Source organism: Littorina saxatilis, linkage group LG17 (genome assembly GCF_037325665.1).
Source record: "Littorina saxatilis isolate snail1 linkage group LG17, US_GU_Lsax_2.0, whole genome shotgun sequence".
Lineage (NCBI taxonomy): Eukaryota > Metazoa > Mollusca > Gastropoda > Littorinimorpha > Littorinidae > Littorina > Littorina saxatilis.
The window spans coordinates 4,527,064-4,541,522 of record NC_090261.1 but is presented as its reverse complement, the minus strand read 5'-3'; the positions used below and the strand labels follow the sequence as shown (position 1 = coordinate 4,541,522).

Below are 14,459 nucleotides of genomic sequence, written 5' to 3'. Positions count from 1 at the left end.
ACGTTTATCTTATTCTCCATCATTTGCTGATTCCAAAAACATATAAATATGTTATATTCGGATTAAAAACAAGCTCTGAAAATTAAATATATAAAAATTATTATCAAAATTTTTTTTTCGAAATCAATTTAAAAACACTTTCATCTTATTCCTTGTCGGTTCCTGATTCCAAAAACATATAGATATGATATGTTTCGATTAAAAACACGCTCAGAAAGTTAAAACGAAGAGAGGTACAGAAAAGCGTGCTATCCTTCTCAGCGCAACGAATATCCCGCTCTTCTTGTCAATTCCACGGGCACTGCCTTTGCCACGGGCGGTGGAGTGACGATGCTACGAGTATACGGTCTTGCTGCGTTGCGTTGCGTTCAGTTTCATTCTGTGAGTTCGACAGCTACTTGACTAAATATTGTATTTTCGCCTAACGCGACTTGTAAGTTCTGTGTTTGTCACATCTGCGTTAACGGTGTGTTGTCCAGCATGCCAGTATATTTTTTTAAAGCAGGTTTTTTTGCAGTCAGTATATCAGCCACGTTCATTCTGTGTATGTTTCATTTGTTATTTTTCTTCACACGCATGACTCTTGTCGTGCGCCTGTTGCAGAGTTTTGATGAACATGGCGCTAAAATGCCTGCCCCGCCTACAGCAGTACGCACTTTTGTCTTGCGCCTGTGTCCGTTACTTGAAGGTACTCTTGACTGTTTTGTGCCTGTGTCCGTTGCTTTGAGGTAATCTTGTCGTGTGCCTGTGTCCGTTCCTTTGAGGTACTCTTATCTTGAGCCTGTGTCCGTTGTTTTGAGGTATTCTTATCTTTTGCCGGTGTCCGTTGCTTTGAGGTACTTTTATCTTGAGCCTGTGTCCGTTGCTTTAAGGTACTCTAGTCTTGTGCCTGTGTCGGTTTGAAGCACTATATGTCTTGTGCCTGTGTCCGTCGCTTTAAGGTACTGCTGTCTTGTGCATGTGTCCATTGCTTTGAGATACAACTGTCATGTGCCTGTGTACATTTGTTCGAGATACTGCTGTCATGTGCCCATGTCCGTTGCTTTGAGGTCCTCCTGGCGAGTGCCATTATCTGTTGCTCTCTCCACGCATCCCTGTCCGACGCCTGTTGCAGAGCTCCAGAGCCATGACGCCACAGGCCAGGCCGGCGCCCAGCAGCAACAGGGACAAGACGCCCTGCACGTGCAGTCAGTTGCTCTCTCCACGCATCCCTGTCCGACGCCTGTGGCAGAGCTCCAGAACCATGACGCCACAGGCCAGGCCGGCGCCCAGCAGCAAGAGGAGGAAGACGCCGTGCACGTGATGCAGGGCGATGGTCAGGGGGCCGGGGGGACGCGGGGGGCAGGTGGCCGGGGGGAACCACCTGTCGCTCAGCCTGGTCAGCATGCCGGTGGAGTGAAGGCCGAGGATTCTGTGGAGAGACAGGACTCGAGGTAGGTTTGGACAAATGGTTCTGGGTGCGAGAGTGTAAGTCAGTTTCTATTTCGTTTTGTTGGTTATTTTTTGTTGTTATTTTTTTTTAATTAGTATTGTATCTCAGTTCAGTTTGTATGCGAGTTAGTGTATCATTGACTGACTGACTAAACGATTCCCTTACTATTTGAGGCCATTTTGAACTGTTTGTGTGTGTGTGGGGGGGGAGGCGTGTTTGTAAGAGAGAGAGGGGAAGTGAGAGGGAGAGGGGGATGGGGGGAGAGAGAGAAGACAGAGAAAAAGAGGGAGTCAGGGAGCGCAACCTAAAGTTTTCCTTGACGTATCAAAGACAAAGTACAGGGTGACCCCCAAAAAAGAGTACCCAAACAAAATGTCATAAATTGAACAAAAATAAAGCAATCTTCATAAATTTTATTTACAAACACAAGTAGCCTCTGCATGATTTGCACAGAAAATTTGAGCGTTCTAGCTTGTCTTTCAGGAAAGTTATGCTCATTCTACAGAACATGCTCCAAATGGCCTCCGCAAACTTGAACTCGCCGCACAAAGTTATCAATCACCCGCACACACTCCTGTTGCGAGATTCCGCGAATGGTTGTTGTGATGGCTCTCTTGAGTTCTGTGGTTGTCTGTGGGTTGTTCCTGTAGACGTTGTCTTTCAGGAACCCCCAAAGATAGAAATCTGGGGGATTTAAATCCGAGGGAGGCCATTTAAAGCATGTTCTGTAGAATGAGCATAACTTTCCTGAAAGACATGCTAGAACGCTAAAATTTTCTGTGCAAATCATGCAGAGGCTACTTGTATGTGTAAATAAATTTTATGAAGATTGCTTTATTTTTGTTCAATTTATGACGTTTTGTTTGGGTACTCTTTTTTTTGGGTCACCCTGTACATTGGTTCTTCTGATAATCATAACAGTTAAAACTCTATTCCTCTTCCATCTCAGGACAACAAAAGAACAAAGACGGCCAGACAGACACTCACAGTTCGGACAGCGGCTTTGTCAGCGCAGAGCCCTTGGGCAGCACGAGACTGGACATGGTGCGCGTCATCCCGGCCTGTACCACCAGCAGAGAGCAGTCCCCGGCAAACAGCGTCATGGCGTTGGTCCCCACCACGAACAGCACAAAGTCCTCGTCACGCACCTTGGACAAAATTAAAAACAAGAAAGGTATGTTATTGGAATGTTTGATTATGACAAAACAAAACGTTACAGTCACTGATCTTTGACTCAGCGGTCTTTTAAATGAACAGACAGACAAACACTTATAATACGGAACATAAACTTTGAGACCTTGTGCCAAAAGACACTCTTCCATATTTATGTACAATGAAAATGGACATTGAAGTATTCTTATTTTATCTTATCTTATAACTTATCTGGCAAAGTATCCAGAAGCTCGCTCGGAAAACACAAGTGGCACAACCCTCACCTTGATTTTTTTTTTGGATTTGTTTTCTCACCTTGGCCGCCAGCGTGTCGATATCCTCACTGTTCACGTCGGGGTCCCGCTCCGCGAAGCCCTGAATCCCCGCCCACAGCGCTGCGTTCACCGACTGGTTCACGTTCTGCTGGGGGAGCACGTTACTCGTGGTCAGTACAGTGGAACTGTAGCCCCCGCTTTAAGAACCCCCAGTTAATGACTTTCCTCTTTTTAAAAACATTAGAAAGCGATTGACCTCAAAATTCGACTTCGTTAATATTTTGCTAATATTTTGTCTGAGATAATTTCAGAATAAGTCAAAAGAAGTAGGAACAATTGAGAGAATTTCATCGGACGGACTTTATGACACAGAGTTTTGAGCATGATGACATGCGAAGAATCGTTGATGACACAACCATTTGTCGAGGATAGCGTAGGCACCCGTCTGCTCCCCGCCTAAAAAAGGCCAGTGCCGTTCCGTCTTCGAGGGACTGCGTGGGTTTCATTTCGGAGTTTTCCTTCTCCTAGATGAGTTTCCTTCCATGGATGATGAGCCTCCTCTACCCTCGTTTTGAATTCAGAGTGGTCTTCTCTTAGGATAGCTGCCTGCCAGGGTTGACGAGCCTATCCTGCCCGGCTATTTGACCCATAGCTGGAGGTTGGTTCGTGGGCACCTGGGCGTTTCCACACACCGGTGGGCCCGCATGCCGCACGTCTAGGGGCCAACCTCCTCCGAGTCCTTGTAGTCTAGCCTGGGGCCTTGCGGTACCCAGTTTACGCCTGTCGCCGCGATGGAGGCACTACATAGGGCTTGTTGTGGAGAGGTTATTGTACTGGCAGGAGAGACTGACGCATTCTGCTCTCTTTTCGCATTGTCCTAAAAAGGACAGACGGTGCTAGCCAGCGGTGAGGGCTGAAAGCGAGAGGTGACAAGCACAAGACACTTCGCCAACACACTAGACACGTCACACAACCGTTTGGCAGGCGCGAAGAATCATATACGACGAGGGTTGGGTAATTGAATGGGGTATCTGACGGCCAATTACAATCACAGGACCTGTTTTAGAAGTGGTATTAATCCCTGGTTTACTGTTGTTGTGTTGATGTGTTGATGTTTGAATGATTGTAACGTGTCACCTGTAATCACCTGTAATGTGTCACCTGTAATCACCTGTAAGGCCAGCTGCACGCCGGAGTCTCTCTGAACGCCCCACGTGTAGTCGTGGTCTTTGGTCAGCAGGTCACGTGGCTTGAGGAAGAGGTCAGTTGTCTTGGTGACGGACAGTACGGCGGTCAGTGTCCCGCTGTAGGCCGCCGCCACCACCATGCACAGCAACCACCAGCTGTACACCAACACCCGACCACACGGCGACCACAGCGCCACTTCACACGCTGCCAGTCACAACAGTCATGTGTGTTATCTTTTTGCGTTGTCTACATTGCAAGGTGACCATAAATACATTCTTTGAATTATTGAAAATAGTTGCACTGTTTGACTTAAAGGTCCAACAACCAACGAGCGACAAATTCAAGTGGAAAGCTCGGGCGGTAACTCAAAATTATGTTTACGTGTACTAAAGCATGTGCAAGCTTTTGTTTTTTTCTTTGTGTATTTTTGAAGAAGGTCACCCTTAGTATCGTACACATACACATGGTGTTTTGTGTCTTCAGACCAGAAAACAATGCATCAATAAGAGTCTTTTGTCGCAGTTTCATGACATCAATCTCTGCAATTCTTAAGCCAAGGAAAATAACAGAAGAAATTCTTCTTCTTCTTCTTCTGCGTTCGATGTTGAACAGAAGAAATAACACACGTTTGTTGAAAATAACAGAAGAAATAACTCACGTTTAATGAAGATAACAGAAGAAATAACTCACGTTTGTTTAACATTGCAGCTCCAACAATGTGAACAGCTTTGTCGAAAATGGCTAAGAGCGAATCGCAACTCGACCTACTAGGAGGAGAGGCAAAATGCTGCTTGTGGGTCACCTCCATGATGAATACAAAGAGAGTCATCACCACCATGGACCCCGCCAGGGCGGAAATGATGGACATGCGCAGTGGGGTCAGGAGCATCCAGATGTCACGTGGTGTCGGTGGTTTCCGGTAGACCATGACGATATGGGAGAAGTGAATGACGTCAGCAAAGTCCATGACCTTGACCCGGTCGTACAGAAGGTCAGTGTTGGCAACCCCCACATCCACTTCCTGGCCGCAGAAAGATGGATGCTTAACATGCGTGGTTGAGAATTAACTTACTTTATTTTGTACATTTATTGATCCATTTATCTATTTATCTGTGTTCATTCGAGGTAATATCTTCTTCTTTTTCGTTCATGAGCTGAGAATCCCACGTTCACTCATGTTTTTGCACGAGTGGGTTTTTACGTGTGTAACCGAGTGCCGAAACACTACGATCACCTCGGGAGGCGAAGTGCAATCAAACAGGATTGAAAATGTTAGGGCTATAAAAACTGTTATGCAAACCCGAAGGTTTCCATGAACATACAGAGAGACAAAAACCGCCAGACCCCATCACAAACAGAATTCCACAATCCACCGGTGTTGACTTAAAGGCCAACAACTCGCGTGCAGAGTCTGCTGTGAAATGAGCGGTAGCCTCCCCTGTCACACGTGTATGACCGTTTTTTACCCCGCCATTCAGGCAGCCGTACGCCGCTTTCAGGGGAGCATGGTGATATGAGTTTGATGAACAAATGTATATTCTCATTAAAACAACACACACAAACGCGAAGTAGCATAGGCACTGCTGAACCTAACCAACAAATAGAAGGAAAAGTCAGTTACACGAAAACAATACCTCCAGGAACTTTGCAACTTTGTTTCGCAAGGGCAGCAAAGCAATACAACTAATAGAGGACAAGAGAGTCAATTTTATGGTTGAAAAATTAATGACTGAATGGAAATGTCTTTTCTGACAATCTACGAATAAGTTTCAATGTCACCTGTATTCCTTCTTCAATAATCTGACGTACCTTGCGAGAAACACGACCGTAATAGCCCGTGTCTGGATCTTGTGATGTTCCTTTTCCCCATCTCTCATGCTCCGCGTCCATAATCTCGTATCTAGAGAAACGAGAATTCAAACACTGTAAGTTTCCTTTGTTTTATTTTATTGTATCATTAAGAACTGAAACATCGACATAGACTTTGGTGCAGAAAAACGAACCAAAGTGGAAAGCATAATCTTTCATATACTTTGTACCATCCTGAAGAAGGCAGCGACAAGCTGTCGAAATATTGGTTAAGACTGTACAAAACCTGGCTACTGTTGTGTTCTCTTTTTGTTTAAAAGCATCATCTTAATTCATGGCATAGCATAGCAGGGAAGGTGCGTTTAAACTTGTCTTCATAGTATGTGTACTCACGTGAAATTAAGACTGTTACTTGCAAAGTGAAGAAGATCAAGGTTTAGACCTTTCCATACTTTGCTGCCATTGACCACGTCATACTGGGCGTAGGACAGCCACTGTCAAAGACAATTTTATGACAAGAGTTACATCCGTTGCCAATGAGGATTGGAATACAGGATTTATAGAATGAATCTATTTTACCTATTAATCTACATTCAGAGATGTCTTGTTTAACTTGAAAGGAAACACTAATTTCATCCTAAACTTTACAGACGGATCACGGCGTCAGCCCAGCCCAAACTAATTCTTGCGTATGTTAATCAGCCTTTCGGGCAGATTCTTTTTGGATATATGTATCCTCTAACCTGGCTAGACACAGCAAAACATTATTGACTATTTAAAGTGGCCTTCCAAAATATAGTATGCAGCGGAGTTGTAGCAATAATACATAAAGCGATGTACACAATAATCAACATTACGTGAAGTAAAGTACCGGTTTGGCCAGAAGTCGCAAGTGACGACCATTAAATCCTCCTAGGACATTGGGGAATGTCCGTTTTTCAGTCAAACACTGCAGACGCTGACCAGCAGAGGGCAGCTTTCGTTGTTTGAGGATGTTAACTCGGACCACCTGTGACCACTGTCGGCCGGGTGTCCTCCACATCAAGCTGTGTACTGTCAAGAACTGTCTCCCGCTCTCAGATTCCTTCAGGGGGATGTTGGAACATAACTGAAAAATAAGGATAACATGCAATGTACTCCATTCACAGCAATATCATGAGTTATTTATATGGACCAGTTGTGAATTTGTCTGTATTTAATTTGTGCTGAATCTCTATCAAAGCTGGTTCAGGCATCACGGTAAACTAAAGAGAGAACAGCTACCAAACACAAAATGAAACTTCTTTGCAAGAAAACAAGCTAGTTATCTGCATGAAACAAAAAGTGGTCTATGTTAGGGGCGCTTACCCTACATATCTTCCTACCTCTACCAGTGTTCCTGACGTCATCTGCACGACAGCTACGTTGTCCATGGTGACGTTGTTGACGTACAGATGACGCAGAAGATGATCATGTCCGTTCGAGGTGACAAGCCAGCGTGACGTCATGCCGAAAGCAGACTGAGTTCCCAGTTCCCTCTCCAACAAGCTTGCCTTTTGGAGAAAATAAATGAATCATTTATTCCAGTGTATGGTGTTTCTTGGAATATGAAAACAAGAACTAACTGCGGAGCAACTTTGCTTACACGTAGAATAAAGTACCAGGACTTAAGATGTGAAATTACTATAAAATATAAAGTTCCACATAAAAACTATGTTAGGAAACGAAATAAAATGATTAAAAAAAAGGTATAACGAAAAAGATACAACAAACTAATACATGTATGAAAAAACATCGATCTAAAATAATGTCTGTAAAGTTCCAGCCCGCCAACCTAAGTTCATCTGCAGGTATACAAACAGGATCGATCAGAATGTTCAATATTTGATAACGCTGATTACCTGGTGCAAAGCAGAGGAGACACAGGTAAGAGAGCACATCATTAGGATGTGAAGAGGTCGCCAACTATCGGTACCCGTGTTTACCACCTTGTGTACCCATTCGCCGTGTGTGTCCTCACTGTCGCACAGAACCATGTGTTGAATTCCCATGTTTGATAGGCAGTCCACCTGGCTAACTGAAAATCAAGAAAAGATAAATTACTCTTGTTCTATGGTCGAAGACAACAGAATGTATTCGGTCTTTCAATCAAGAAAATATAAGTTAGGCCTAACTAATTTCTTCCATATTTAAATAAAGAAGACAGAAATTACTCTTGTTCTATTGTCGAAAACAACAGAATGTCTTCGGTCTTTAAATCAAGTAAAAGAGAAATCACTCTTGTTCTATGGTCGAAGACAACAGAATGTATTCGGTCTTTCAATCAAGAAAATATAAGTTAGGCCTGCTCTAAGACTTGTTGTAGGGTCGAAAACAACAGTATGTTTTCTGTCTTTAAATCAAAATAACAGAAATATTACTCTTGTTCTATGGTCGAAAACAACTGAATTTCTTCGATATTTAAATAAAGAAGACAGAAAATATTTTTGTTCTATTGTCGAAAACAACAGAATGTCTTCGATCTTTAAATCAAGAAAACAAGATATTACTCTTGTTCTATGGTCGAAAACAACAGAATGTCTTCGATCTTTAAATCAAGAAACAGAAATTATTCTTGTTCTATGGTTGAAAATAACAGAATGTCTTCGGTCTTTAAATCAAGAAACAGAAATCACTCTTGTTCTATGGTCGAAAACAACAGAATGTCTTCGGTCTTTAAATCAAGAAAACAGAAATTGTTCTTGTTCTTTGGTCGAAAACAACAGAATGTCTTCAATCTTTAAATCAAGAAAACAGAAATTATTCTTGTCCTATGGTCGAAAACAAAAGAATGTCTTCGATCTTTAAATCAAGAAACAGAAATTACTCTTGTTCTATGGTCGAAAACAAGAGAATGTCTTCGTTCTTTTAATCAAGAAAACAGAAGTTACTCTTGTTCTATGGTCGAAAACAAGAGAATGTCTTCGTTCTTTTAATCAAGAAAACAGAAGTTACTCTTGTTCTGTGGTCAAAAGCAAGAGAATGTCTTCGTTCTTTTAATCAAGAAAACAGAAGTTACTCTTGTTCTATGGTCGAAAACAAGAGAATGTCTTCGTTCTTTTAATCAAGAAAACAGAAGTTACTCTTGTTCTATGGTCGAAAACAAGAGAATGTCTTCGTTCTTTTAATCAAGAAAACAGAAGTTACTCTTGTTCTATGGTCAAATACAACAGAATTGTCTTCAGTTTGTCCGTTCCTCATGCCGTGGCCCGTATGTACACACCTGTGGTTCGCCAATTATGTGTACATGGTGGCTATCTCTTTGTAGTATGAAATTGTGCGTGAAGCTTTAAAAGCGGACACACACTCAAGTCCCGAATGACAAAAAAACGTAGGACTTTTAATATCAATTTTACTACTGTGCGTGAAGCTATATGTTAAACAAACAACTGTGCCCAGAACTGAGAAAACAGAAACTGTGGTCAAAATTATTGTTATGTGCATCGTCTGTTTTACAATGTGTTATCATTGATATTTCCTTAAACTCTTAGAAATTCAGTTTGAAGTGGAAGTCAGGGAGCACAGTAAAATGTGTTTACATTTTGGTCCAACTATGACCTCGCGTTTCTCCCATAAGAGGCTTCAGTCAACAATGCCCAAAGTCGCCACAATTGATAAATCATAAATGAATACAATTCTCTGTCACAGTTTTATTTTTGATTTCCCATCGTTAAAACACACTTAACAGATTGTTAAAGTTATTCCAATCTAGAAGATAGTATGCAGCAGTAGAGAAGCGAATTTTATCTTGTATTTTATTTGTACACTGCACATTGTCTCCCCTTTACCACACGCACTCACACCCTTCCACTGCATGTCCTCACCTTTCCTAAATAAAAGATTTCAATGAAGATGTACCAACCTCTCTTACAATCCGTGATTAGAATGACGTCACTCCATCCGAGTTGTAGCAAGAATGATGCAATGTGCAGTGATGCCATTGGGGCTGTCAAGTTATCGTTACAGAACTCCAGCTTTTTTACCTCTGTATACTGTCACTGGTGTGGATATACAGTTTACCGACGACTATCTACACATTTTAATGTTCATCGGTAGTTTTGTTTGACTGTTTTGTGCACACCAAAGTTGTTTAAATTAGTAACAAAAACGTGTTAACGTTACACATCTTTTGTCAGAGAAAATCGACAGCTAATAAAGGCAGTGAATGTGAACATCTCACTAACACTTCTCTGCTCGTGTTCTTTTGTCCTAAAGGAGGCGATATGTTTCCAACACTGCATTAAATAGTAAGCTTTTGAATATTTTGTGTTCATTCTACGTGTACGTGCTACCGTCACAGCACAGGGAAACAGAGATTAATAAGATTGATGTTTACTCCGAAATGCTTTGTAAATTCATTAAAGAAATAGAATGCGGACAATATGTTCTTCCGCAAACCTGGAATGGAAACAAATTATTAATAATTCCTGTTCATGTTTGTATGAAAAGATTCGATTTTGCACCGGAGTGTTTGCTAATTAGTAAGGAGAGTAAGACAAACTTCAGATTGCTTCATCTATTGATAATGGGGTAGTGATCGGCTGATAAAGTAGCGTGCATATATCGAGCGAACAGCACGTAAAACCGACAAAAATGGCGGCAGTAAATGGGATCATGTTGTAAGTCTGACCCACTCTAAACTACGGACACTTTCAAACTTTATGTCTGCCTCGTCTCCACATTCCAATAAAGTTGAGTGTCCATCAAAAGGACTACCTGTGATGTCAAAACCTACCTCTCGCTGGAAGGAAAGGTTAATCAAACATCGGAGAAACTGTGTCCACCAGTAAAGCAAGGTAACGGCAATGTAGAGTGGATTGCACGGGGAGTATACCCATACAGTATACACCAGTAAAGCAGGGTAACGGCAATCTAAAGGTGATTGTACGGGGAGTATACCCATACAGTATACACCAGTAAAGCAGGGTAACGGCAATCTAGAGGTGATTGCACGGGGAGTATACCCATACAGTGTACACCAGTAAAGCAGGGTAACAGCAATCTAAAGGTGATTGCACGGGGAGTATACCCATACAGTGTACACCAGTAAAGCAGGGTAACGGCAATGTTGAGGTGATTGCACGGGGAGTATACCCACACAGTGTACACCAGTAAAGCAGGGTAACGGCAATGTAGAGGTGATTGCACGGGGAGTATACCCACACAGTGTACACCAGTAAAGCAGGGTAACGGCAATGTTGAGGTGATTGCACGAGGAGTATACCCACACAGTGTACACCAGTAAAGCAGGGTAACGGCAATGTAGAGGTGATTGCACGGGGAGTATACCCATACAGTGTACACCAGTAAAGCAGGGTAACGGCAATGTAGAGGTGATAGCACGGGGAGTATACCCACACAGTGTACACCAGTAAAGCAGGGTAAGGGCAATGTTGAGGTGATTGCACGGGGAGTATACCCAAACAGTGTACACCAGTAAAGCAGGGTAACGGCAATGTAGAGGTAATTGCACGGGGAGTATACCCAAACAGTGTACACCAGTAAAGCAGGGTAACGGCAATCTAAAGGTGATTGTACGGGGAGGATACCCATACAGTGTACACCAGTAAAGCAGAGTAACGGCAATCTAAAGATGATTGTACGGGGAGGATACCCATACAGTGTACACCAGTAAAGCAGGGTAACGGCAATCTAGAGGTGATTGTACGGGGAGTATACCCATACTGTGTACACCAGTAAAGCAGGGTAACAGCAATGTAGAGGTGATTGCACGGGGAGGATACCCATACAGTGTACACCAGTAAAGCAGGGTAACGGCAATCTAGAGGTGATTGTACGGGCAGTATACCCACACAGTGTACACCAGTAAAGCAGGGTAACGGCAATGTAGAGGTAATTGCACGGGGAGTATACCCACACAGTGTACACCAGTAAAGCAGGGTAACGGCAATGTAGAGGTGATTGCACGGGGAGTATACCCAAACAGTGTACACCAGTAAAGCAGGGTAACGGCAATGTAGAGGTGATTGCATGGGGAGTATACCCATACAGTGGACACCAGTAAAGCAGGGTAAGGGCAATGTAGAGGTGATTGCACGGGGAGTATGCCCACACAGTGTACACCAGTAAAGCAGGGTAACGGCAATGTTGAGGTGATTGCACGGGGAGTATACCCACACAGTGTACACCAGTAAAGCAGGGTAACGGCAATGTAGAGGTGATTGCACGGGGAGTATACCCACACAGTGTACACCAGTAAAGCAGGGTAACGGCAATGTACAGGTTATGGCACGGGGAGTATACCCATACAGTGTACACCAGTAAAGCAGGGTAACGGCAATCTAGAGGTGATTGCACGGGGAGTATACCCATACAGTGTACACCAGTAAAGCAGGGTAACGGCAATCTAGAGGTGATTGCACGGGGAGTATACCCATACAGTGTACACCAGTAAAGCAGGGTAACGGCAATCTAGAGGTGATTGCACGGGGAGTATACCCATACAGTGTACACCAGTAAAGCAGGGTAACGGCAATCTAGAGGTGATTGCACGGGGAGTATACCCATACAGTGTACACCAGTAAAGCAGGGTAACGGCAATGTAGAGGTGATTGCACGGGGAGTATACCCATACAGTGTACACCAGTAAAGCAGGGTAACAGCAATGTAGAGGTGATTGCACGGGGAGTATACCCATACAGTGTACACCAGTAAAGCAGGGTAAGGGCAATGTAGAGGTGATTGCACGGGGAGTATACCCACACAGTGTACACCAGTAAAGCAGGGTAACGGCAATGTAGAGGTGATTGCACGGGGAGTATACCCACACAGTGTACACCAGTAAAGCAGGGTAACAGCAATGTAGAGGTGATTGCACGGGGAGTATACCCATACAGTGTACACCAGTAAAGCAGGGTAAGGGCAATGTAGAGATGATAGCACGGGCGGGGAGTATACCCATACAGTGTACACCAGTAAAGCAGGGTATCAGCAATGTAGAGGTGATTGCACGGGGAGTATACCCATACAGTGTACACCAGTAAAGCAGGGTAACGGCAATGTAGAGGTGATTGCACGGGGAGTATACCCATACAGTGTACACCAGTAAAGCAGGGTAACGGCAATGTAGAGGTGATTGCACGGGGAGTATACCCATACAGTGTACACCAGTAAAGCAGGGTAACAGCAATGTAAAGGTGATTGTACGGGGAGTATACCCATACAGTGTACACCAGTAAAGCAGGGTAACAGCAATGTAGAGGTGATTGCACGGGGAGTATACCCATACAGTGTACACCAGTAAAGCAGGGTAACGGCAATGTAGAGGTGATTGCACGGGGAGTATACCCACACAGTGTACACCAGTAAAGCAGGGTAACGGCAATGTAGGGGTGATTGTACGGGGAGTATACCCATACAGTATACACCAGTAAAGCAGGGTAACGGCAATGTTGAGGTGATTGCACGAGGAGTATACCCATACAGTGTACACCAGTAAAGCAGGGTAACAGCAATGTAGAGGTGATTGCACGAGAAGTATACCCATACAGTGTACACCAGTAAAGCAGGGTAACGGCAATGTAGAGGTGATTGCACGGGGAGTATACCCATACAGTGTACACCAGTAAAGCAGGGTAACGGCAATGTAGAGGTGATTGCACGGGGAGTATACCCATACAGTGTACACCAGTAAAGCAGGGTAACGGCAATGTAGAGGTGATTGCACGGGGAGTATACCCATACAGTGTACACCAGTAAAGCAGGGTAACAGCAATGTAGAGGTGATTGCACGGGGAGTATACCCACACAGTGTACACCAGTAAAGCAGGGTAACAGCAATGTAGAGGTGATTGCACGGGGAGTATACCCATACAGTGTACACCAGTAAAGCAGGGTAAGGGCAATCTAAAGGTGATTGTACGGGGAGTATACCCACACAGTGTACACCAGTAAAGCAGGGTAACGGCAATGTTGAGGTGATTGCACGAGGAGTATACCCATACAGTGTACACCAGTAAAGCAGGGTAACGGCAATGTAGAGGTGATTGCACGGGGAGTATACCCATACAGTGTACACCAGTAAAGCAGGGTAAGGGCAATCTAAAGGTGATTGTACGGGGAGTATACCCACACAGTGTACACCAGTAAAGCAGGGTAACGGCAATGTTGAGGTGATTGCACGAGGAGTATACCCATACAGTGTACACCAGTAAAGCAGGGTAACGGCAATGTAGAGGTGATTGCACGGGGAGTATACCCATACAGTGTACACCAGTAAAGCAGGGTAACAGCAATGTAGAGGTGATTGCACGGGGAGTATACCCATACAGTGTACACCAGTAAAGCAGGGTAACAGCAATCTAAAGGTGATTGTACGGGGAGTATACCCATACAGTGTACACCAGTAAAGCAGGGTAACGGCAATCTAGAGGTGATTGCACGGGGAGTATACCCATACAGTGTACACCAGTAAAGCAGGGTAACGGCAATCTAGAGGTGATTGCACGGGGAGTATACCCATACAGTGTACACCAGTAAAGCAGGGTAACGGCAATGTAGAGGTGATTGCACGGGGAGTATACCCATACAGTGTACACCAGTAAAGCAGGGTAACAGCAATGTAG

The 14,459-nt window shown here is 43.8% G+C and overlaps 1 protein-coding gene across 1 annotated transcript; it reads right to left on the bottom strand.

The window, feature by feature from the left end:
• Positions 1-475: 475 nt before the first annotated feature.
• LOC138952639 (glutamate receptor ionotropic, delta-1-like) lies at positions 476-7,343 on the bottom strand. The gene is made up of 9 exons (XM_070324343.1): positions 7,221-7,343; positions 6,728-6,964; positions 6,250-6,350; positions 5,857-5,947; positions 4,816-5,068; positions 4,007-4,251; positions 2,900-3,007; positions 2,420-2,580; positions 476-1,411 (listed from the first exon to the last, which is right to left on the bottom strand). Exons 1-9 carry the CDS (start codon positions 7,341-7,343, stop codon positions 1,189-1,191), a joined length of 1,542 nt encoding a protein of 513 aa, XP_070180444.1. The 3' UTR covers positions 476-1,188.
• Positions 7,344-14,459: the final 7,116 nt, after the last annotated feature.